The 25,175-nt window shown below is 41.8% G+C and overlaps 2 protein-coding genes across 8 annotated transcripts in view; one reads left to right on the plus strand and one right to left on the minus strand.

The window, feature by feature from the left end:
- PLAG1 (PLAG1 zinc finger) overlaps nt 1–17,646 on the minus strand; it is a 50,947-nt gene extending 33,301 nt beyond the window's left edge. For all 4 annotated transcript variants that reach the window (XM_017531827.2, XM_017531824.2, XM_037739716.1 and 1 more), the window contains exon 1: nt 17,454–17,646. The gene's annotated coding sequence lies outside the window, so the exon portion shown is untranslated. The remainder of the gene's footprint in view (nt 1–17,453) is intronic.
- Nucleotides 17,647–18,059: 413 nt separating this feature from the next.
- On the plus strand, nt 18,060–23,801 carry CHCHD7 (coiled-coil-helix-coiled-coil-helix domain containing 7). Of its 4 annotated transcripts, XM_037739717.1 has the most exons (5): nt 18,085–18,168; nt 18,417–18,501; nt 20,969–21,038; nt 22,756–22,854; nt 23,622–23,801. In XM_037739717.1, exons 3-5 carry the CDS (start codon nt 20,997–20,999, stop codon nt 23,724–23,726), a joined length of 246 nt encoding a protein of 81 aa, XP_037595645.1. In that variant the 5' UTR covers nt 18,085–18,168; nt 18,417–18,501; nt 20,969–20,996; the 3' UTR covers nt 23,727–23,801. The 4 variants fall into 4 exon arrangements, with proteins under 4 accessions (XP_017387319.1, XP_037595645.1, XP_017387318.1 ...); XM_017531830.2 differs by lacking the exon at nt 18,417–18,501 and having other exon boundaries at nt 18,060–18,168; XM_017531829.2 differs by lacking the exons at nt 18,085–18,168; nt 18,417–18,501 and adding an exon at nt 20,649–20,889 and having other exon boundaries at nt 22,712–22,854.
- Nucleotides 23,802–25,175: the final 1,374 nt, after the last annotated feature.

The following is a 25,175-nucleotide window of genomic DNA, read 5'->3' on the forward strand; positions in this document are numbered from 1 at the left end:
AAAAAGAAAAAGAAAAAGAAAAAGAAATTTTGCTATTAGCAAGCAAGTATTCAGCATATGATGACTAGGTATTTTTTAACTAATAAAGGTGGAGAATAAATGAGCATAGCAAGATCAAGGAGCTGTATCAGGCCAAGGTGGTAGAAAATGGTGGCTCATAGAAGCAGTGGGTACACTACAGAGGGAGAGACTTGGGTCATGGAGCAGGAAGGTGGAGCAACCAGGAAAGCATCTGCTGGACTGGGCACTGGGTGAGAGCGAGACAGACAGGACAGGGGGAGAGAGAGAGAGAGAGAGAGAGAGAGAGAGAGAGGGGAGAGAGAGAGAGGAGAGAGAGAGAGAGGAGAGAGAGAGAGAGAGAGTATGTGTGAGATGTGTGTATGATGTGTGTATGTGGTGCAGTGTGTGTGTGCAGCAGGGGGCCATCATGAAACCTTTGCCAAAGTTGCTTCGGGGGAGTGGTGAGGCAGGAGTCTGCTGGGTGTGGTTCGAGAAACACGTTAAGGCCTGTAGGGGAAAGAGAATGGAGATGGCAGAGACAAGTGAAGACTCTGAACCGTTCTGGTCTGGAGGATCTTGAACACCTCCCCTGGCTGAAGGGAAAGAGTCAGTGGGACTAAACGTGATCCCTTAGTCAATGGGACAGGGAAACAGTGGATGAGCCTTGGGCAGAAGAACAGAGCTTCTCCGTAGCCAGGAAAAGGAGGGTTAGAATGCAAATAAGGTAGGTGGTGAGAGAAGAGGCTGCGGTGGGTGCACATCTGATAGATTCAATTTTCTCAGTGAACTTGGGTGGTAAAGTTATCTAATGACTATGAGAAATTTCTAGTTTTTTTTTTCTTCCTTTGAGCCTGAGCCTTGTTGGCTAGGCTGGAGCATAATGGCACAATCTCAGCTCAACACAACCTCCACCTCCTGGGTTCAAGCGATTCTTGTGCCTCAGCCTTCCAAGTAGCTGGGATTACAGGCATGTGCTGCCACAGCCAGCTAATTTTGTATTTTTTTTTTTAGTAGAGATGGGGTTTCTCCATGTTGGTCAGGCTGGTCTCGAACTCTTGACCTCAGATGATCCACCTGCCTTGGGCTCCCAAAGTGCTGGGATTACAGGTGTGAGCCACCACACCCGACCTCAGAGATTTCTAGTTCTATCAGAGACTATTATTATCACTATTGGCTAAAATTTCATGAAATAGAGTGAGCAGGCTTGTTCAGAACAAACAGAATGCATTTGACCTTGAATGAACCAGGTGTGATGCTGAGAATTTTTTTCATGCATTATTTCATTTAATACTTGGTGACTTAAATTCTCTCTGCTCATTTTCTTCTTCTGTGAACTGGGAATCAGGACAATACCCATGTTAGGGAGCTACTACCAGGATAAAAGGCATCAATATGTGTAGGTGCCATACAGTCGGCACAGGGCAAGCACTTCAGTCAGACAGCACTGTTATTCCAGACAAAAGAGTCACTTCCCAGCACACGGGGTCAGTTACACAACCAGCTGGCCCACCACCTGCACTCTTCACTGAAGGTAACCAGCCTCCTTGGGCCAGCAGGGGAGAACATGCAGGGGACAAGTGTCAGAGAGGCTGGGGTAGGGTGGTGGTGGAGCCATGACCCAGAGAGCCAGCATTCAGGCCTGGTGAAGGCTGCAGGTTGTGAGACAGGCGCGAGGAGGCATGAAGTTCACAGCCGGCAGCTGGAGACAGCACTGAGCAGGTTCCCTTGCTTGAGGCCACTTCAGCCCAACTCCAGGGAAGCAGGAGATCCTGAAGCTCAAGGGGCCTGGCTTCTGGTGGGACAATAGCAGAAAGGGCAAGCAGGGAGGGAGCCAGTGACCAGGGAGCCCTGGGTTGGTGAGATGACAGGGCCCAAGATGGGCAACACGAGTCTCTCCTTTGAGCTGTTACAGCTCGGGGTACCTGTCGCGCAAAACCTCCCAAGTGCTTGCTGTGTGCAGGTGAGAGGTGATATCAAGATGACGGACCCAGTCCCGCGGGTGTGGCAGGATACACCTAACTGCAAGGCAAGGCAGCTTCCTGTGTGCTCACTGCTCTAACATGGGCACCACAGGGGGCTTTGGGGAGCACAGAAGCACCCTGGAACCACAGAGTTGGCTGAAAAAGTGTTGTCTAGGATACAGGAAAAAAGGGAATCCCAGCTGGGTACGGTAGCTCATGCCTGTAATCCCAGCACTGTGGGAGGCTGAGGCAGGTGGATCATCTGAGGTTGGGAGTTTGAGACCAGCCTGGCCAACATAGTTAAAACCCGTCTCTAGTAAATAAATACAAACTTAGCCGGGCCTGGTGGCGGATGCCTATAGTCCCAGCTACTCAGGAGGCTGAGACAGGAGAATCGCTTGAACCCAGGAGATGGAGGTTGCGGTGAGCCAAGATCCTGCCACTGCACTCCAGCCCGGGCAATAAGAGTGAAACGCCATCTCAAAAAAAAAAAAAAAAAAGAGAATCCCAAGTAGAAGGAGCTGGGGGAGCCAAAGGCACATAATCATAAATATACAAATGACATGAAATAACTTCACACCCGGAGGAAAATAAGCCTGAGGGAATGGGGACAGGCATGGGTAGGGATGGAAGAAACACGCCCGGCCAGGGAGGCGCTGTTGAACCTGGTGATGCACCAGGATTTACTGTGTTGGTTTAACCAAGAAGTCTTCACTCTACTGTTGTACTCTCAAGATAGCTGAGATTCACATGTATGTCAGTATCAGAGGAGGGAACCAGCTCTATGAGTGTGTGATGCCTCCACTGCATACTTCTGGCATTTTAATTAGGGTAAAGGAAGTTGGTGTGACCTTCTGTCTGGATATGGGTGACCTGAGGAAGATAGGCAGGGTTCAGGTACTTTCAGGGCCCAAGTGCCAGTCACACACCTGGCTCTATGGGCACAACCCAACGGGGCATGAGGACACGTCACTGTTGGAACGGGGCAGCACCATGAGCATGTCTCACCACAAGTCTCGGGGATGGTGCACGTACCACAGGCATAAACATGTAGCGTGTGCACATCTCTTGACCCCATGTGCCTCCTCTCACTGCCCTTGGTGCGCTATCCTTCACCTGGCCTGTCTCAGCTCCTCTGCAAGGGTATGGGCCTCCCTCCTGCGTGTCTGCCTCTCTTTCCCCTCCTGGCATGTGTACACACATGTGTGTCCTCCTTTATGCGTGTGTCTTTCTCCCCTCATCCCATCCAGACGCATGGGGGTGTGCATGTGTATGCACACGTGCGGTGTCCCTTTGGAGTTGCTCTGTCTGTGGTCTTGCGTTCCCACGTGTGGTGCAGGCACCCCCTCCCTCCCGAGTGTGCGTGTGCTCCTCCCTCCCCTCTGGGGCTGTGTATGTTTATGGACCTCTGGGGCCCTCCCACCCTGGCGTGTGTTTGTCTCTCCCCCTGACTCTGGGGGTGTGTGTCTCTCTCCCTCTCTGGGGGTCTTTCTCTCTCCCTGCTGCAGAGCAGGTGTCTGTGTCTCTCTCCCACCTCTGCATGCTTCTGTGTGTCTTCCCCCTTCTGAGCATGTGTGCCTCTCTCCCCGCATCCTGGTGGGACTGGTGTCCTGCTGTCATGTCTGGGGCTGTGTGTCTGCTCCCGCCGCGGGAGTGAGTATGTCACTGCTCACATCCTGCCATGAGTGTAACTCTTTCTCCCGGCCTTCCTGGAATCTGTGTTTCCCAACTCCACCTTCTGGATGTGTCACTCTCTCCCCCAATCTGGGTTTCCTCAATGTCTCTTCCTAGCTTGTCCTGGGGAGCGTGCAGTGTCTTTCCCCGCTTTGGGGTCTCCCTATAAGCAGGGGAAAGACAGAGTCAGAGTTGCTGGGGCATCTCTTTCCCCTCTCTGGGTGTCTTTCTCTCTTCTTTCTCTGTGCTTGCCTTTCTCCCACTGGCTCTCTCCTGAAATATAAACATAATTTACACATACCTGCATAGACAGATACAGCCTCCCACGCCCACTGTGGTTAGGTCCATGTATGTCTCTCTCTTTTTGGGATTTTGGGTCTCCCCTGCTCTGGGTATTCTGGGGGGTGTGCATCCTCTCCCCTCATGTGTCTGTGTGTCTGTGTCTGTCTTTGGGGATTTGTAGTTGTCTCTGTAGCCCCCACAGTAACAAGGCTTGCTGCGGTGAGGGCTGGCCTGGTGGCATTCAGAGGGTCTGTCTGTACTTGTTGGGCAGGGTTCAGCCATGGAGGGAGCAGGGAACATGGAGGGTAGGGAACCGCAGAGACAAGCTGAGCCACCCCCTATCTCCCAACCTTGCTGTTCCACACTTCACAGTTAACAAGGGGCTGGGTGTCTCCAAAGAAGTGCTCCCAGGCCTCTTCTTACTGCCTTCTATGGGGCTGAATGTTGTCCCAGACACCTTCTGGAATGGATGACCCATATCACACAGCCTCTAACTGCTGCTCAGGGCTTCCTCTAGCCTCCCTTCACCACAATCAAACCTCTGGACTGCCCCTGAAAACAGAGCACTCATCTCCAGGAATTTACCATGTGCCGATTCTGAGAGAGAGAAAGCAGGGAGGAGGACAGCATGCGGTCCTTGCCCTCCAGTGCTTAGCCCTAAGAGGAAGCTGCCTACACATGCACGGTATGGAGCAGTGCTCCAGGGCCAGTGAGAAGGACGTGGCTGTGCAGGCACAGAGGGGTCACCACAGCTAAAGCAGGCAGGCTGCGGGTGCCCCAGCAACATGGCTCTCAAAGGGGCAGTGGAGGAAGGAGGTGATGGGGGCACCCAGGGTCCTGTAGCCACGTGCAAAGGGCAGTACATATGAGGATGAGGCTGGAGGTGACAGCCACCCTGCAAAGGACAACCTCATCTCTGCTCCGGAGTACTAATGCCCTCCGAGCCAGAGGTGCCCACAGAGGCTGCAAGACAGTCCAGAAAGGTGGCTTTCTGCCTGGCCCCCTATCTCGCTCCCTCTGCCTCCAACATGTAGGGATCCTCCAATACGACCTCAGGGCCTCTGTATGGAGTGTCCCTCCAGGTCAGTCCTGGCCTGCCCTTCTCATCATTCAGGCCTCTATACAAAGGCCCTTTTATTAAGAGGTCTCCCCTGATCACTGTCTCTTAGGGTCCCTCTTCCCCCCGGCCCCCAGGACTCCTCACCTGTGAACTTCTTCTTACTTCCTCCATGCTGCCTGCTGTGCCCTGAGGGAACTCTGCTTACTGTTGTGTCCTCTGCTCAACAATGGTGGGCTCTGGCTTAGTACCCAGCATGGTACTTGACTTGTGTGGCAGGTACTTTGTAAAATTTGCGGAACGAAAAGATATAAAAGGAAAGGTGTCCTGTACATAGATGTGGAGATGTTGGTGTAAACAGAAAAGAGACATGGAGGCTCTAGAGAGTGGTAGAGACCCAGGTTTCATTAATATGAAGCTGTAAGCTAAAGGTACTGCAGGAGTGGGAAACGGTGCTCAGGAAAAGTGTGCACTGAGAGAAGTGGACTGGGGAACCCTGCGAACCCTGGGGAACGCCAAAATGCTGCTGGGTAGGGGAAAGGCGGAAAAATGGGTGCCATCCAAACAAAGTGCAAAGGAGGTGCCAGAGAAGGAACCGCAAAGCCAGTCAGAGATGCGGGAGTTTGCAAAACACGTGGAATCCCGCAGAAAGGCTGAATGAGGATAAAGGCAAAATGAAGCCACCAGGGTTGGTACCTGGGAGGCTGCTGATGGATGTTCCCTTCAAGTACAGACTCAAAATGAAGGGGCAGCATGGCTAAAGAGTAAGGGGAGATGAAAGAACAGCACATGGACCACTCTTCCAGAAAGTCTGGAACTGAGGAGGAGAAAGGTACTTAGGGAGTGGGGATGATGAAGTCAAAGGTGCATTTTATTTTTTTGATTCGGGAAGATCTGAGCATATTTTGCAAGTGGAGAGGAAGAGATGGGAAATTCCAAGATGGGAGGGGTGAGTGGCAATACGAGGACCTACGAGGGGCCGGTGTAACCAGCTGGCTCCAGCAGCCCCAGCAAACAGCTCTGGGGCACAGCCTCCCCAACTAGGCCAATCCTTCCAGGCACTAGGCAGTACCTCCCCCACTCCCCCATCCTCCACCACAGGAGGGCTGGGTACCATTACAGAGGAATCCAGAGGTAGAGAGGGCACTGACAGCTCCAGCCTTCTCTAGGAGCTAAGCTAGACAGCTGGTGAGAGGGTTACAGGAGAACATTAGATGCGGAGAATCGCTGGCGAGAGGAACGAGCAAAAGAACAGAGAAAGGGGACTCACGTAAAAGAGCGGGTTTACATCATGGAAGATCCAGCTATGAACCTCAATGTGTGCCCTCTCAACAGAATAAAACCCCTCCTGTGTGGCCTTCAGGACCTGATGCCTCCTGGCCCCAGTCTACCTTTCTAGCTTCCTCCACCATCATTCTGCTTGCCCCTGACACCCTGACACTCAATTACAGGAGAATGGGTTGCATGCTGCACATGCTGGGCCCAAGCATCCTTCCCAGGGTCCCCTAGCCTTCCCCCCCATTCTTGGCTCTACAGCCACCTCCTCTGTGAGTCTAATTCCCCCAGGTGGTATTAACTACTTCTATGTGTCCACTTTGTTGATGTCTCTATAACACAAGTATTAAACCTACGAAGGAAGTTCCGACTGAATATAGAAAAGGGTTCCATGACTGGGGGCCTAAAAAATGGTAGAGCCATTCACAGAATTGCTAAGTCTGAATTGCTAGCAGAATGAACCTCGTGGTAAAGACCCGAGGCTGCTGCGTGCAGGGCTCCTCTTCCAATGTGGGATATGTTCACATTTCTGTAACTCTAGTCTAACACCCATGGGGTCAGTTTATTCTGGACTCTGGGTCAACTTAACTTTCCTAATTCATCCTCCCCTGCTCAAAAAGCTACAACGCCTTCCACAGCACATAGTATACATTCCTCAGGCTGGTAATAAAGGTTTTTCACAATCGGATCTCGACACACCTTTCCAGCTGCTCCTGAACTGTCCCCTTACAAACCATCCATCCTCTCCAGTCAGACTGGTCTTCTCTGTCTCCTAGCCTCTGCTGAAACCATTCCTCTCGCCTCAACAGTGCTGTTTCTTTCTGCCCATTCCTAACTCACACCTCTTTCAAAGCCCATTTCAAGATCCACCTCTCCCTCTCTTGAGCACCTATAGTTTTTACTGTCTGTATCATTCGTTTAGCCTTTTAAAACATAATGCTCTGAGATCTCCTCATACATTATCTCATCATCCAAAGGCATAAAAGCAGAGAAGTTTAAAATTTTTTTCTTTCTTTCCAGATTCAACATTTAGCCACATTTCCCATGTTAATCATGTTTTCATTTTACAACAAATTTAAGGAGTATTTATGTGTTTATTGTTGGGGAGACACAAAGGAAGAAAGAGAGAAATCCCCAACTCCCCCAAACCCATGGAGATAATTACATGACTAACAAAATGGAGATGTTAAACTTGGAATTTTATACTAATTGGGACAATACCATATACTGTGTTAAATTCTTTTAACTCTCCTGGGTGGGAAGATCACCAGTGGTATTTCTAGCTTGGAGGCCCAACATCTAAAACTAACCAAACTAAGCAATATTTTCAATTGTCATCATGTAGAATTATATTGTTTATTGAACTAAGACCATTCAAAAATTTGGGAAAAAAACGTTTATTCATTATTCTGAAATCAAACAGCTTTGCAACAAATTTAAGGCAAAAATTAATAAAACTACTTATTTAAGATCCTTATTATAAGACAAAGTTTATGCTTATATTTTAGAAAAATCCCCTTTAGCTTAGTGAGTTGATAAATTTCCCCAACTCCTTATGTACAGCTTAAAGATAAGTTGACATTTAGCATTTTCTAACTTGAATTACTGTCAACTCTATGCCTGAAATTTTCATTTTTGTAAGAATGTATTTTTTCTTAAGTATATTAACTTCAATATGGACATAATTTAGATTTATGTTACTCAATTAACAGATAATAATTAGCTGCTATAGGTCTGTCCATTCTAAAGATTTACTTATAAAAAATGACAGAATTCCAATTTCTAAAATCATTATTGCTTCTTGCATACACATTATCCCTGCATTTCCTAACTCATGAGATTGCTATGAAAACTAATGAGATAATATAGGTAAACGCAAAGACTGACAGGTAGCCAAAGTATGTTATGGCTGAAGCATAGTAATAATACTCAAAATATTTTGGGTGTTATAATTTAAAAGACATGTTGGCTAATGATTCCGGGAATAATTCAACCAATCAAGTTAAGTTTCTTTTTCTTTTAAACATAAACAGTTTCTTTTTGTGCTCATTTTTTGTTTTGTTTTTACTAGGAAAAACTTCCAACTAAAACTTGGCTAAATAAAAAAATCTTGTAACATCTCATCTTTAAAGGATCAGAACCTCTGCTTTCTTATTTGATCAATTTTAAGCTAGATTTAAAATACTAGTCTAATTCTACTTTATTTCAACGAAATGATGGATGAAACAGATAAAGTTGCTTATCTTTAAAATTTTTCTGAATTTCTTTTTAGCAGTTGAAGACCACACTTCTGAACTGTGAAACTTAAAAAAAAAATTCTAGATTTGGTACAGCATTAAACACAGAAGCACAGTACACCACAATGCCTTTTATATTAATTTTAATACGTATGCTGATTTTCCAGAAGTGGTTTTGGATGTTATTGCTTGATTTTAAAAAGCACAGAAAACTAGTGCACGTAGTAGAGGCACTGCCATACACAGGGTGGCAGCACTGAGAACCAAACACATGCAAACAGCAAGAACACTTGGAAGGGCCAATGGAAGCACACAAGTGTGCCTGAAATCTGATTAGGACAAAACTTTTTAGACACACGGGTATTTTGGTTTTAATTAGGAAATTCCTTTTAATTCTGGAAGAGGTACCATGCATTGTAGGAAAGGCTACTGTGAGTCAGCCTCTGAATGTGATCAATTGCACTTCTCTCACAACAAACTGCTCTCTCTACCTTTCCTGCACTGACAAATAAAAGGTGAACTGAGAATGATTAAATTCAAGCACCACATCCGAGCCAATGTTTAAACAGAACAACTGTATCTCTGGTATATATCTTAAAAGATAACCCAGGCTATGATTATAAGTGCTCCCAGATAGCAATTTAAGAAAAACATGATTGAGAACACATTAAATAAAAGCAGTTACAGAAGTAGAGTTTTAAAATAACTGATTATCAGCAACCTCTCAATAGCAATTGTGTGAGATAGGAGGTACAGACATTAGATTATACTTTCTAAAAAGAAGGGTTTTTAAGAGAAACATCTGTAAACAGTACTTTAAAAAATTGAAATACCATTAAAAGTATTAAACGCTTGATAATTAAGAATTTAAATACAACAGACATTCAACCAAGTACTAACCTGTTTGTCACTATTTTTCTTTGAAAAATAATGAAAATAATTGAATATATCATGGTCTTTAAGCAATTTTGACCATATATTTGAAAAAAAGTTTTATTCACTGTTAAAGGCTAGATGCTTAAAAACTTCTACAGACTTTTATATGTATTCACTTTATTTACAAACTTCTAGGCATAAAAAATAGATTCAGATATAAAAACAATTATTACAATTAAAATATGTGTATTTCAGCAGTAACCAAGTTATTCAGTTAAATAAAGCTTTCATTCTATGTCTAATTAAGCCTATTACTTGATAGTTTACTTTCATTTGATTTGGGTAAGCAAATACGACAATATATTTTACAAAAAGCATCTTTCAAAGCGTAATATATACCAAGTTATTGCTGAGAAATGTCTTATACCTTTTTCTTAAAAATAAACTGAGCAAATTACATTAAAAACCAGACCTGATAAATGTGCTTTACATAGAGTATAGTTAAATCAGTTATTCGTTGGCATGACAGTAGCCCTGAGAATGCTCATGCTTTATGAAGCAAGATAAAGAAAAACATAAAATGTCACTAACTCCTGTTTTGTGTGCCTGATCATCACAGACACTTTCCTTCTTTGAAACGTTTAAAAATCTTCCAAATAACCAGTAGGGCTGCTTTCACCACTCTTGGTATAATTAACCCTTTTCATTATAAATCTATTTCTATTCTAATGCTAAAATCCTATGAAATTGAATAGTAATCTTCAAATATGCTACGACACTTAGAAGAGAAAAAACTCGATTGCAATTTATACAATTAAATTACCTCAGTCAATAATAAATCAGGAAAACACATGAAGAACATTTTCTCAGATTAATTTAGAAACGATTTTAAAGGTGCAAGGAAAGTAAATTCATGTCTGAGGTGTAGCTTATAATCGGATATGCTGGTCACATTAATATTTGTTTTTAAGGTTATAATAGGTTATAAGGTCATAACAATCCAAATATATAAAGTGACAACTGTCCCATAAGTTACAAATGTACAACACAGAATAATGGAGCTAATTTCTCTTCAATGGAATGCAATGCTTAAATAAATTATGTTTAGGAAATACAGAAAATAGCTTAAGAAAAGGAAAGTGCTCATATATAATAAAACAGTATTTTCCCTTTATTGCTCAAAGTTGATAAAAAATAAAACCTACTTATTATAAGTGTTTTAGGATATGATGAAAAATGATGAGAGCTCTATGTAATTCCAGCATTAAGACAATACAGGAAAAAACCAAGTTACTGAAAAAATCTAGTAGACTAAAATTCAACCAGTGCTATTTTGAACCTGTACACTTGAACCATCTGAAGTTTCCAGGTTCAATTTCTTAAAATTCTCATGATCAAGAAAAATTAAATAAATATTTGCTAATGTATCTTCAAAGGAATAAAACTGATTATGACACTTTACAATTTTGCCTTTGACCCAAAGGGGCTAAATTCCTCATTTGCTAATTGATTTCTAGTTTAACAGTCTCCAAAAATGTATTTTAAAGTTAAAGGGCTCTAATGTCTAACCATGGGTTAAAGAGATATATTTGTAAAAAAATGAGATGGCAGCCCTTTATGTGTAGCACTTATTCTGAGAATATTATCATATTCAGAAACAAAAAGATAGGAAATCATAATATGTAATATGTGTAATTCCAATACTGGTTTGCAATAATAATTCAAATATTTAATGACTGAAAGGCTAAAATGAGGCTCTCATTCTTAAAAAAGAAGAGTTCAAGACTCTCTAATGGCACATCCTTCACAATCTGTAAAGGATTCTGTCACCTTTTAAGAAAAGAGGTCCCCTTTACTCTCAAAATATTTTCTAATACTAAAGGCAACTTCTATCCCAGAAGATAATACCAAAAGTTTAGATTCTCTTTCAGAAAAGAAATTGCTAATTAATAAATGGGAAAGAAAAAATTCCTTTAATCGGCAGCATAGACCTAAAAATATTGCAGAAATTAAGAACTTTGTTGGTGAAATGTTGTCATTATCTTGTGAAAAGCTTTTTCAATGTGACTAAATCAGTAAGAAATTATTTAAATTGCTCTAAAAAAGTCCATAAAGCAAACTATTCTTAGACTGAGGTTTTAAAATTTATTTCATTAACTTAAAGTTTTAAGCTTGCTGATGAACAATGAAGAAAATGATTTTCAATAATTTCTAACATTCTCAGGACACTTCAAGAAGATACACATTTAAAATAATCTTTAAAATCTTTTATAAAAATAGCAGAAAGTAATTTTTCTTTTTTAAAAAATTCTAAATAACCATTACAAATTATTCTTAGAATTTAATTTAGTTTAATTCAAATCTAAGAAGATAAGGAAGGCAGGCTTTGGGGATCTATTTTAAAAAGGTCATTATAAAACCAGTAATTTGTATTAAAAATATTCTCTAGTAGATCTCTCCAATTATCACTCTAATTTTTAAAGCAAAATTACAACTTTGCCTTGTAGTTGGTTATTATTTATTCACATAAGATGAATTTAAAATTTCCCACAACTGTTATTTTACTCTGAAATCCTTATCTACTAAATTCTTTACCATGAAATTTGGACATTTTAGTCCATACTTATTGTTATATACTTTCATTGTTTAAAATTCTTATTTTTAAAAGGCATCAAAAAAACATATTTGCTTCCTAACATCTTCACCTTGCTAGGTTTTCTATGTTTTTAGATTAAGAAGATTTCACTTTTAAAATGCAAGGAAATACTTTAAGCAAATTTCTTGTCCTATTAACCTAGGACATAACTGCACAAGTTCATTCATTCTACACATGCACACATATTTGTTTTAGGTAGTCATCTCAAATTCCCAAAACACACTGTGGTTAGTTTTAATACCATGATCCTGTAGTAACTCTGTTTACAAGACATCCAGGGACTTTTAAATACTAACAATTTAATGCAATATCACACCACCTTTTTTTAAAAAATAAGATATTTCTGTTTCACAATTTTTTTTAATGTTCTGATAAGCATTTTTAAAAAAAGAGCAAAATTCTTAACAACAAACACCAATACCTATGCAAAACCAGAAAACAAAAATACCCAAGTGCCCTTGGGAGTTCCATATCACCATACCCTTGTCAATACCACCCTGTAAAGAGGAGGCAGGGACAGCTATAAAGACTGAGTAGAATGCAAACCTCTGGGCAGCAGGTTAATCAATTTAAAAGTAAAAATCAAATTATGTCCCTGTAATAATTTCTACTAGGCTTTCATACACATACATTTCTCGTAACTTCAAATGTTAATAGCTCAATACTTTTTATAAAAGGTTATAATCTAAAAATCTTAATTTAATTTCTCAAATGATATTTTACAATGAAATTTGCAAATAGGATATAAAAGTTAACCTAACATAAATGAAAAGTAGTAACAGTGGATTTCAGGTTTGAGCATTTCAAAAAATTTAGGCAATAAAATAAATACAAAAAAGCAAAAATTAGTTACCTCCAAAGTATTCTTATGGTAAAATACAAAATAATTCCCACGCATGAATTCTAAACTACAGTTAACTTTACAGCTGATCAATCCAATTTACCCTGCCCTCATGTTTTACTTATTTGTAAATACTTTTCCATGACTATCTAAACACTAATTGGTTAAATATGCTGTCTACATTAATTCCTGCTAAAATTAAAGAAACTAAAGGTCCACCTTTGTTTTTCAGAAGTGACTGATATACTTTCAAAGTATTCAGTGTTTCAGAAAAGGTATTTATCAGGTTCTCAAGATATTTAAAAATGGCTCAAGGGATGATTTATAGCCCTTTTACCTTGATCATATTCACTACCTTGGATTTTGTTGAACAGATTCAGTTTTCTCCTTCTGAAACTCTTTCCTTACTCAAATAATTAAAGAATCTAAGATGTCATCAATATAAAGAGAAAAATTAATATTTATTTCTTTTACACTTGTAAACACACCACAGAGAATGTGTATTCCAAGAAATGTAAGTAAATTTCTTCAGTAAAACTTTTTTTTCCTTGGGGGTGTGTGTAACTGATAAATTTTTACATATCTTAATTTTCCAAAGAACAGGATACTAAAGGAAAAATATTAAAACATTCTTAGATGAAATTATCATTTTGACTACACAGCTCAAGAGGCAAATGATTAACTGAAACAAAACTTCAAAGATAGCTATAGATATATGTTTTAGTTATTTGGCTTTTCAAATCTCACTTAAGACAGGAGCATTACATTTAATTTAGGAAACAACAAATTTAATCCTTAGAAAGGAAAATTTGAAGAATACCAAACCAAAATGTACACAGTGACAACCAGGATTACATTAAAAATGAAGGAATAACCCCCACCTGTGCATGATATTAAAACACAAATAGTACCCCTCAAATTTTAAAACTACATTGATAAAAGCAAATTCACTAATTTATTTAGCTGTAAATGTCTATTTACTAGTTACTAAAATATTTTGGTAATAATACACAGATATAGAATGTGTCAATATTACCCCACACTTATAAATCTTCCACAGCAGCTGAATTCTTTATAGAATTTCAAGTAGCAAAATTAGACATATAAATTTTAAATAAGGCTATCAATCTCTGAGGTTTCTCTTATTCCAACTGAAATAAAGATTTTGAGTACACAATATCATCACATTATTTTGGTATATTTGTATAATGTAATAGTAGCCTCAGAAAAAGACGTTCAACAAGTTGTATTTCTAAGGCATCACAAAAGCTCAGTACAATCAATTTAAATTAAATATTGTGCTGTGCCCCATCTAAATAAGACTCTCTAAGGGATTATAGATTTTGGATTTGTACACTCTGAGTGCATTTTCTAAATCAGACAAGTAGCTAGTTGTATAAAATACAAACATGAAGAAAGTTTTACACCACCCTGTATGAAAGGAAGAAAAATCACAATATCATCACTTTTGTTCAGATTGACAATAAACCAATCATTAAAGTGTCTCACAAGCTGAATAACACGATGATCTAATATAACTTGAATTCCTTCAGTTTTTTAATAGTGATTGAATTTATTGATATTAGTATCTGGTTTGTCAAAGTGGCAATTATTCAAGATCTAAGTCTCATTTACTTTAAATGCACAGCATAATTCTGACTACTTATAGTCAATGTAAGTGTCTTGAGCCAAAATACAATGAAAACATAAGATAAACTGAAAAGGCTTTGTAAGTATTAATGGCATTCTGAAACCTCTGGACAGAAGATCACCGGGCATCGGGGAGTTTCCCTTCTCTATTGATAGCTTAATCCTTTTCCAATCAATTTTGATTTAATTGTGGGTGATGGGATTAATTTTTTAATGAGTTCTTAGAAAGCTGTAGCTGCCTCCAAAATCAGAAACCACAAGATGATGTACTCAAACACATTACCAATGTGATGTTGTTATGGAGGTGTTTACAGAAAGTTGGAAGAATTCAGTTGTAAACACAAGTTAACATACAATAGATTACAAAAATAATAACTTGTTTATATAGCATGGCAACAAAAAACATTCTATATAAAAAGTCTAAATATTCAGCTCTAATTTTAATCCATGTCTATAAATCATAAAAACAGGAGGAAATAGGGATTTATTTCAGAAACTCCATATACCTGTAGAAAATGGAACACAAGTAATTCCTACTGAAGATTAACCTTAATTCCCATTATAGTACAGCTAACAATTTACATATTTTGAATTTTGAAAATATGGTTGAAATCTAAAACATAAGAGCCAATAGTAGTTTATGGTCAGTAAACATTTTTTGTTAAATAACACAAATAAATCCAACTCAGAAGATGAAAACTAATAGGTATCAGGATTTAAAAAATCTTTTCACTTCATAGGAGCAAAGTTACACCCCATGTATAGGATGGGCTTTAAAAATGGATATGTAAACTTTTCCATGGTGTTGGTGTGTGTGCTTTCCCCCTAAAGAAATGCCTACTGCTTACAATTTTAAAGAATCTTCACCACTCTGTAATTTTCAACCAGAAGTCCTCAATGTACCTTAAGCCAAACTGAATATCATGTATTTTACAGCTTTTACAAAATGGCTGTAAAATCACATTATGGGCATACACAGCTCTTTGATCTCACTGCACAGAATTCATAACTGTTCAATAATGCTATACCATTACACCACACACCTTAAACTATTTCCATTTTTCCACAATTCCTTCCAAAATCAGCTTCCAAAGCAAAGCAATGTAACATGAAAAGTTCCTGGGAGGGCTTGTTACACAAAAGAACAGCTTGGATACAAACTACACACATAACCATCTTTAGTTGAGGCTGTTTATCCCTCCTGCCCCTCCATCACTCCTATGGGTGGGTGCACTGGAGTAACAGAAAGGGAAGGCTCTTCCATCACCACACCCACCCAGCACCTCTGCTTTTGGTCCTCAGACAGTGATTCTGTGTAAGTGACGAAAACCATAAGAAAAGAGAAGCTATCCCTTTAAAATGCCCTGTTCTGTCCCATATCCCACGTGGAACCAACATCAGCAGCACTTTCCCATTAACATCAATGTGATGCAAGAGACATCACCCTTTTATATATATAAAACCAGAAAACCTCAGCTTAACATTCTTTAGGAAGGACGAACAGGTGAAGCAAACGTGTCAGGAAGGGGGAAACCAAGCAACTCCACACCCCTCCCCAAAAGGTACTCCAGCCTTGCACTCCAGCCTCTCTGAGCACCATCACCTCTCTACCCCTCCTCTGCAGAGCCCAGTTTAAAGAAAGGAGGGAGCCACTAACAAAACCTGAAGCATAAATGCGACGAAAATGTAATCTAGAGCCGGAAAGGTTTCTTCTTCCAATCACACATATTAACTCTATTAAGAAAATGGCATCACTTTTTTTCCACCCAAAAAAACCCCGCAAAGATCATTAAAAGAGAGTTATAAAATAGAAAATATAGTGTTTATCTTATCTCAGATCAGTCCACATTACCAATAAGTTTAGCAGTTTCTGCACTACCATCTCCCCCCTCGCTCCCCCTGCTTCTCTTGCATCGGATTTTCACGTTTTCTCATTGTCGGTTGAGTTATAAAAGGCTTTTGCCCTTCGAAAGTTTTAAAAAATAAATAAATATTAACTCCTTGGTCCCTGCAAAGTCAAAATGGACTTCAGGGGAAAGGCGGTACATACTTTTACCTTTAGCGAGAAAAGGGGGAGCATCCCGGATTTTTAGGGATTTTTTGCGATTTTTTAAAAATTTTTATTTGGTTATATGCCTGAGTTCTCCCTCCATTTTGGTTGTTTATGATACTGACAACAAGCTGTCCCTGCTCTGTGCCGATCTCCTGCTTTCATTTAGCACCCCCTCCCCCTACCCCCCCTCGCAGCCACACACCCCAGGCTCACACCTCCCCGCAGACCCCGCACCCCGACCCCGGCTTGCCCACCTGAGGAAAGGGCAAAAACAAATTCATTTCTCCAGAAAAGAAAAACCTCTTTTGAAAAAGGGGCAAAGTTACCCCAAGTCACTCAAAGTGCCCCCCAAATATTGCCGACTGCGGGTTTCCGCCAGGCCCTTTGGGAAGGGACCTTCCCCCGGGATGTTTTGGTGGAAAATGCGGAGAGTTTACTCTCAAAACTGAATTTATATTAATTTTTCCCTTATTTTTCGGGTCTCTAATGTCTTCCGCTCTCGCTGCTGCCGCTGCCGCTGTCACAATATTCACAGCACCAGAGAGGAGGAGGAGGAGGAGGAGGAAAACTTTTCAAACTTTCCAGACCCTGAATAAAGGGTTTTTTTTTTTTCCCACCGACCTCACCTTCGGGTCCCCAGCCGCATCGCCCCCTGCCCTGTCAGAAGCGACTTCGGGAGTCCTCGCAGCCCCGCGTAATTATTTTATTTTATTTTTTATTATTATTTTTCTCTCTGGGGTCCTGAGCAGGGGCTGAGAGTAGCACAAACTTTTCCTCCTCCTGCCGCCGCCGCTGCTCCTCTGCCCCCTCGGCTAGTCCCATAATTTAAATAACCCTGATATTTCTCCCGCTAAACGCCTCGCCGCCGCCCCGGACCCCCGGAGAACTCACCGCGGGGCTTTAACATCCTCCCTCCGGCCCGTCCGCCGCCTCTACACCGCCCGCGGAATTTCTAATAATTTTTTTCTCATATTTCGGGCTGGACGCGGCGGGCCTGGAAATTGTTTCCTTACGCCTCTTTCCAGCAGCCATTGTAGTGTATGCGCTGCCCCTGCAGCCCAACTTGCAGCTGCCGCCGCCGCCGCCGCCGCCGCCGCCGACGTCGCGCCCACCGCCGCCTCCCCCGGCCTGTTAGGCCGCCGCCCCCGCCTCCCGTCAGCCCGCCCCCGATCCCCGCCCGCCGCTGCCCCCGCCCCTGGCGCGCTCCGCCCCCGGGGCCGGCCACTCGGCGCCGCCGCTGCCGGGAGCCGGCTCGCCTATTGGGCTACTGCACCGCCCGTCAAGCGGAGGTGTTAAGAGACCGGCCGCGGCTGGGGGGCGCGGCGGGGCGGGGGAAAGAGGGCGGGGTCGCGCGCGCCGCCCCGCCCACTCCTCCCGCCTCGGCCCTCCTTTCGCCAACCGGGGGCGGGGCGAAGCCCGCCCGCCCCTGCGGCACAGGGCCCCTCACTGCTGTCAGTCTGACGGCGGCGCGCGCCAATTGGGCGGTTGGTCGCCGGGGAGCGGGGGCAGCAAGTTCGGATGCGCTCTACTTAAGGTCCTGCTGCGTGAGCCATTGACGTGTTTGGAGCTGGAGACGGCCTGGGTGCTGGCGAAGCGGAGGCCCGAGGTAAGTGGTTCCCCCGCCCTACCTCCACGGCGGCCTCAGTAAAGCGGAAAGAGAGGGGTGCCCCTGGGCCGTAGCGGGGCCCAAATCCACTTCTGCGGTGCGGAGGCGCTCCTCCAGGCTTCGCCGCAGGGCTAACCTCCTCCGTTTGCTCTTCCTCCGGCAACACTGGTCAGTTCGCTCCGGGGGCGAGGAAGGTGACCCCTGCCTAGTCCGGGCAACCCCAGCTCTTCCTCCACTCTCCTCGGCAGCCTTTGAAGTTGCCGGCCTCACCCCCAGTTCCCTGCGTTTTCCTCGCTCCCTGCCCCTCTGGGCACAGTCGCAGGGCACAGCAAGGTATGTTCACCTGTGCGCGCCGGTCAGGATCAGACGCTGACAGGCTGCACCACGGAAGGCGGCGAGGCTTCGGGTTCGCCCCTCGTTTCTCCTCGCCTTGCCTGTCCACCTCTGGCAGGCCACCCTTGACTTCTTGCCCTTGCCCCTCTGCACCTGGCGGTGGGTTACCGGCACGGTGTGTGCAGCTTCCGGGTTTAGCAGCGCCGCGGACAGTGCCCGGGCTCCGACCACGGGGCGTGTGGGCATGAACGTGTTCAGAAATGTTCCCTTCCCTTCGTCCTTTCAAAGCTACTTGGAGAGGGGGGACGTGAACCACTGGATGGTAAATCAAGAACTGCTTTATTAAGCAGTTTGTCCTTTGGAGTGGATTTTAGAGTTAATCCCCGAATGTGCTGTGGTTTTGTGGCCCCTCCTTCAAAACTTTGCTGGGTTTTTCTTTCTGGCTATCCTCTGCAAGTAGTAGAGCCTTGTAACATTTGTTTAGTACATTCAAAAAGTAATAGATAAGGCCTCTTTAGCGGAGCACTCGATCTTGCACTTCAGCCCCGCTCCTCACTGTAAATTGACATTTCCTCTTCAATTCCAGTTAATACATAAGGAACTCATGGAAAGGAGGGGACTTTCGGAAATCCAGACTTAGAGTGTCTTGTATTTAGAATCCGGAAGGAAAAGGAAATGAAATGAAACTCATGCAGCAAACTTGAACTGGGTATATGTGATGTTACCTAGGTATTATTTTTTAAAAATTTCTGACTGATGACAATAAAATACAGAGTAGGATACTTTCATGTAAGGCACGAAACTTGCATTTAATGAAAGGTTGTCTGTCAGATCCTTGTTGAGATTTTTACATCTAAGGTGTATGAACAGCTAAGAAGAGTTCTATGTTCTCACATCATAGGATAGATGTAGAAAAAGAAAGCTGTGAATTTACTTAGTGCCATCATCTCTCTTAGGAAGAAGTCAAGCCTGAAAAAAAACCTGTCTTCAGAAGAGAAAGAAGCTTGTAGATATAATTGAACACCATCTTGATTTCTTTTTTGCCAAGACGTTTCTGTTGACTGTATATTTTCTTGTATTGTACTTATAAAATTATTATTCAGTGATTACTTAAAGGACCCCAAAATAACCAAACCCTTTCCCCTTCTTTTTTTACAAAGGCTGGTCTCCTTTGGCGAGCGCATCCTGATCTGTCCATTGTAGAATTGGGCTGGGTTACTCTTGATTGAGTCTACCTCCACTTTTCAGGAATTTATGGGGTTTGTTTTTCCTGAATATGCTTCATTTCTTTTTACATGACTGAAATTACTTTGAAATAATTATGACTATTGGTTTTTGAATTTTCTTCTTTCTACAACATTTCTTCGAAGATAATAGGAATACCAATTTCAATTGAATTCCATTATAGAGAGCAACTATATCCTAGGATATAGTTGACATACCTATTACATGAGTATATGACTTGACTTGGAATGATGAATTGGCTCTGAGGGAATGCTATCATCTTTAATCAATAAAGACTTTTGCAAAGCTGTATCTCTAGGAATTGAATTGGAAGATTACTGAAGCACAGTAGCATTCCCTGATGTCCTGCAACCCAGGGAAATAATCAGTTAAAAAGATGCCACTGGAAGTAAAATTTCAACTTGTTTGTTTTTTAAACACTATCACTTTTCAATTGTCAGCTAAGGGATAACTTGACTTTTTGGTGTGTTGGCTACCCTAGTATTGGCCATAAAATAGGCACTCTGGTACTTTAGTTGATGAATGCTTTTGCTAAAGTTGGACTGTACTGCATTCCATTCTTATTTTGTATGCTAATTGCTCTGTAATAAGGAAGTAATTGTTGGAATGCTTACTGTATTCTTCAGTTTTATTAATACATTTAGTTGCTTAAACTTAAGAATAAGAGTAAGCCACAACTGAATTATAATTGAATGATCTTTCTTTTTTTGTTTTTCTTAGACAGGTCTCTCGGTCACGCAGGCTGGAGTGCACTGGTGCAATCACAGCTCGCTGCAGCCTTGACTTCCCATGCTATAGTGATCCTTCCACCTTAGCCTTCCAAGTGGCTGGGACCACAGGCACATGGCACGGCGCCCGACTAATTTTTGTATTTTTGGTGGAGATGGGATTTTGCTGTGTTGCCCAGGTTGATCTTGAACTCCTGAGCTTAAGCAGCCCTCACACCCCAACCTCCCAAAGTGCTGGGATTACAGGCACGAGACACCACGCCCGGACCATAGATACATTTCAATCCAATATATGGCCTTTGTGTTAAGTCATGGCAATACAAAGGAAAAACGCATTCAAGTTTTTATTCACAAAATACAGGGGATACATGAAATTCCTCACTAAACGATCATTGTGCCAAAATCAAAATTTCAGGCACTTTTAGCGCTGTTGAGAGGTATTGATTTATTTTCTGTCATCTACTATGTAATTATTTTTTTCTGTCTACCCTCAGTGAGAAGACTATTAGGATACCCTTGGAAATGCCGAGGCTGAGAGATCCTGACATAAATCCTTGCATGTTGGTAGGATGGTTTGCTTTAATTTTCATGAGGGTTAAGTTGGAAAAACAGGCGGCTTCTAGTTTTGTGGGCATTTGTTTTCTGCAGTTGTTGAATAAAGTTATTTTTTCTACAAAAAATATTGCTGGCTAGCATGTCCTATTTTACTAGAGCAGTTTTCGATGTTTATAATTTCTCTAACAAACATTCATCTTTTCTTTAGTTTTCCTTATTTATATAATTTGCAAGCATTTGGTTGTCACTGTAAAACCAGACAGGAATATGTACCACTGAGAATATTTAGTCCAAACGTGGAAAACTGGAAGGTATGATATTTTTAAACTGTCACTGACATTATTGTTTCACTAGTAATAATATCATCATCTCCTTGACAACCTGGCTGAGGGTAATTCGCTGATAATAGAATTAGCCTGTTTAAAGCCTAAAGGTTTTCACAAAGGTAGCTCATAAAATGTTTTAAGGGTAAGCTTTTGTTGGCATTTATTTGGTATGATTTGCAATACTTGTGGATTCACTACCTTTGAATAATGTAGTTATCATACTGGTACAATGAAAATTATACTCTTTTGTTATATGCATTTTCCAAATATATACATTCATTAAATATTTGGCATAGCGATTTAGCTTTGTTCTGTTTAGGTAGAACATGTTTCTTAGATCTGAGATGCAAATTATTTACTCATGTAGTTAAAGCCTTCCCTTAGATCTGTGGTCCCCAACCTTTTTGGCATCAAGGACCAGTTTTGTGGAAGACAATTTTTCCACAGACGGGGAAGGGGGCGGGCGTCAACAGGCATTAGATTCCCATAAGGAGCTCGCAACCTAGATCCCTCACAGTTCACCATAGGGTTCACCCTCCTTTGAGAATCTAATGCTGCCACTGATGTGACAGGAAGGGGAGTTCAGGCGGTAAGGCTCACTTGTCCACTGCTCATCTCCTGCTATCTGGCCAGGTTCCTAACAGGCCACAGGCCAGTACCCCTTTGTGGCCTGGGGGTTGGCAACCCCTGCTTTAGATGACGTCACAGAATCATACCTTTCACTTTTAAGTTTGTTGTCCAATGTACTTCCAGTTCACACAGCTTAAATTTAATCCCCATGTGGCATCTACTTTCCTTTGAACTTATAGCCTTGTGTTGTTGACTTTGGTTTTGAAGTGATATCTATTAAAATTGCTTATATAATAGTGTATTTGTGTAATGGAGTAAAATGGTAGCCAAAAATACATTGAGATGAATGGTGTTAATTTAGGTTGTCTTGATGTCGACCAGTTATTAGTGATTTCCTTGGAATCTTGAAACCAACGTTATGTTCAAACATTCAGGCCGAAGTGAAAATCTGGAAAAGCAGGAGAGATGCACTGTGAGTCAGGAGACGGGTTCTGATTCTAGCTGTGCAGTAGTGATTTAACACATTGCACTTTACCTCAGTTTCTTACTAAAATGGTTACTGGATTAATTGATCACAGTTATTTGCCTCAAATTCCTGTGACCATATATTCAGAAAACTGGCGCAGATTATAGAAAGGAAGGTGTTAGCCTGAGCACAGTGCATACTGGGATTGTTGGTGAGATTGTCCAGTTTTTATTAGGGTCTACCCATAAAAATAAACACAAATGGACTGTCTCACATTATTTGCTTCTGCGGAAGCAGTTTTTTTGTTTGTTTGCTTTTAGATCCCATTCTACCTTTTAAATGATGCCTCTCTTACGTCTGTAAGGAATCTGATGCTTCCATCAGATGTCTGGATGCAAATAACTATGACAAGGAAAAGTGTTCTACTTACTTCCAGAAGTACAAAAGCTGCCGGAAATTCTGGGTAAGCCTAGAGTGGTTAGTTTTGTGTTAAAACCCATCTCCTGGGCTTGAAACTGAACCCGAAAATTAGTCAGTACCCACAATCCTTTCCCACTGATGGCTGCAGGGAAACCTAACTTCAGCTTTATCCTCTGTGCACTGCTTTAGCCCAAAAAGATCCTTGAGAGCTCTTGTTAGCTGCCTCATCATCCTCTAAGCTGTAAGAATGCAGTTTTAATATAGGTGGGTCTTCCTAGGCTTTTAACTATCTGTACCCCTAAAACAATGTCTTTGTTATACATTTAGCTTTCTTGGAGATGAACAGAATGTTTAACTTCCCTCAACATAACATCATGTTAGGCTTCCATTTCTGCCTTTTTCTCTCTCAGTGTCATCCATGGTAGTTAAAATGGTCCATTTTTCTGAAGACATTGATGTATAATTTATGTTTCCTTGAACCACTGGATCCAGCTATTTCCTTTACCTTTGCTAAATGCACAATTATTCAGTAGCTCTTCTTGATGGACTGTATATGCTTCTGTGTTTTGTACTTTGTATATTCCCATCCCAATTGCTGTTAATGTATTCCTATGGGAATGACTACTTCTATTTAATTGTTAATATTTTTAAAACGTTTATCTGGAGTCCTAGTATTAGGTTTTAGATTTTAAAACTTGGTTTTTAGAATTAACTTTTTGAGGAAGCAATAGCAAATTACTGGCAAATGATTAACATTTAATACATGACTGATTTTGGTTTCTTCTTTTTTATTTTAATGCCTGTACACAGCATTCTATCATGATCCAGAGAAGACACGACGGAGTGAAGCCATTTATGCCTACGGCAGCAGAAAGAGATGAAATCTTGGGAGAAATGGGAAAGATGCCTTATTGAATGTTTGCATTAAACTTGTTTATAGAACTTAGAAGCAGATGAATACTTTTAACAAATGGTTGCTATAATATTTAAGTCTGTACAGCCCTCACCCATACAGACCTTACAATACAGACCTTACGTTCTTCAAGTGGAGATAGTGAAGTGGCCCTGTGTCCTTTGTGCTTGCTCTCAGTGCCATGCTGACCCTGTGTTGCTGCTGGCTGTGCTGTGGCATGAGTTTGCACGAGTTTCTAGACATATGGAGTTAGGTAAGGCTCCATGAGAAAATGAGCTTTTCCACTGGGTTTTGAAAGAAGAATCTGATGTGAACAAGTAAAGACTGAATGGGGCTGAGATACAGGCAGTGTTTCCAAGGAAAGGAAATGTTATGAGCAAGAGTGTGAGGCAAGGGAAGCTGGAACCACATTCAGAGTTACCTGTGGACTGCTCCACCTAGAATCTCAGGTGGGTAGAGCAGTGGTGGGGGAAGACTGGAAAGATAAGTTGAAGGTCAGGGATGTGTGGCAGGCCTTTGATCCCAGGCTCATTCCTCAAATCAGTTCTCACTTCCCTCACTTATCTTTGTTTAAATAAGGTTAGTATATTCACTAGGGGCAAATGGTTTTTTCTAAATAAATGGCGTAAAAAAGAACTGGTTTACTTTCTTTAAAGAAGGGCTTAGTTACAGGATTCTGTGATTTAAATCCTTAAATGTTGGATAGCTTTCTACAGCTGTAATATCAGTTCTTGAACCACAGTAATGGGAAGAAAGACAAATGGATTCCCTTGGAAGTAGGATTTCTATTTGCAGGATGAGTAGGGCAGGGAAAGGGGTCAGGGTTCAGCAGGTGAACTCAACACTGGGATGCGACTAGAACTTCACTTTATGATATAAACACGATACGATTATTCAGCATGGTGACTGGGGTGGATTTTGAAGCAGCCCTCCTTATGCCCCTACTGCCTTTTAAAATTCAGTTTGTTGGTTGGGCATGGTGGCTCACGCCTGTAATCCCAGCACTTTGGGAGGCCAAGGCAGGTGGATCACAAGGTCAAGAGATCGAGGCCATCCTGGCCAACATGGTGAAACCCCGTCTCTACTAAAAACACAAAAACTAGCTGGGCATGGTGGTACATGCCTGTAATCCCAGCTACTCAGGAGGCTGAGGCAGGAGAATTGCTTGAACCTGGGAGGTGGAGGTTGCAGTGAGCTGAGATCATGCCACAGCACTCTAGCTTGGGCAACAGAGTAAGACTCTGTCTCAAAAAAAAATCCAGTTTGTTTCATTCACAGAGTGGTTTTATGAAGACATACTATTATTGAATAAAATTTAACGTGTACTTGAAAATGGATTGCTTGTGTCCCTTTATCTGGTCTTGGGTCAAGAACATTGTTTTAATGGCTGCTGGCAATGAACTATCCGAGTCTAAAACCAAGCTCGTTTCTGTGCCACATGACCTTGATTG

The sequence above is a fragment of the Cebus imitator genome, unplaced genomic scaffold (genome assembly GCF_001604975.1).
Source record: "Cebus imitator isolate Cc_AM_T3 unplaced genomic scaffold, Cebus_imitator-1.0 Scaffold73, whole genome shotgun sequence".
NCBI classification, from domain to species: Eukaryota; Metazoa; Chordata; class Mammalia; order Primates; family Cebidae; genus Cebus; species Cebus imitator.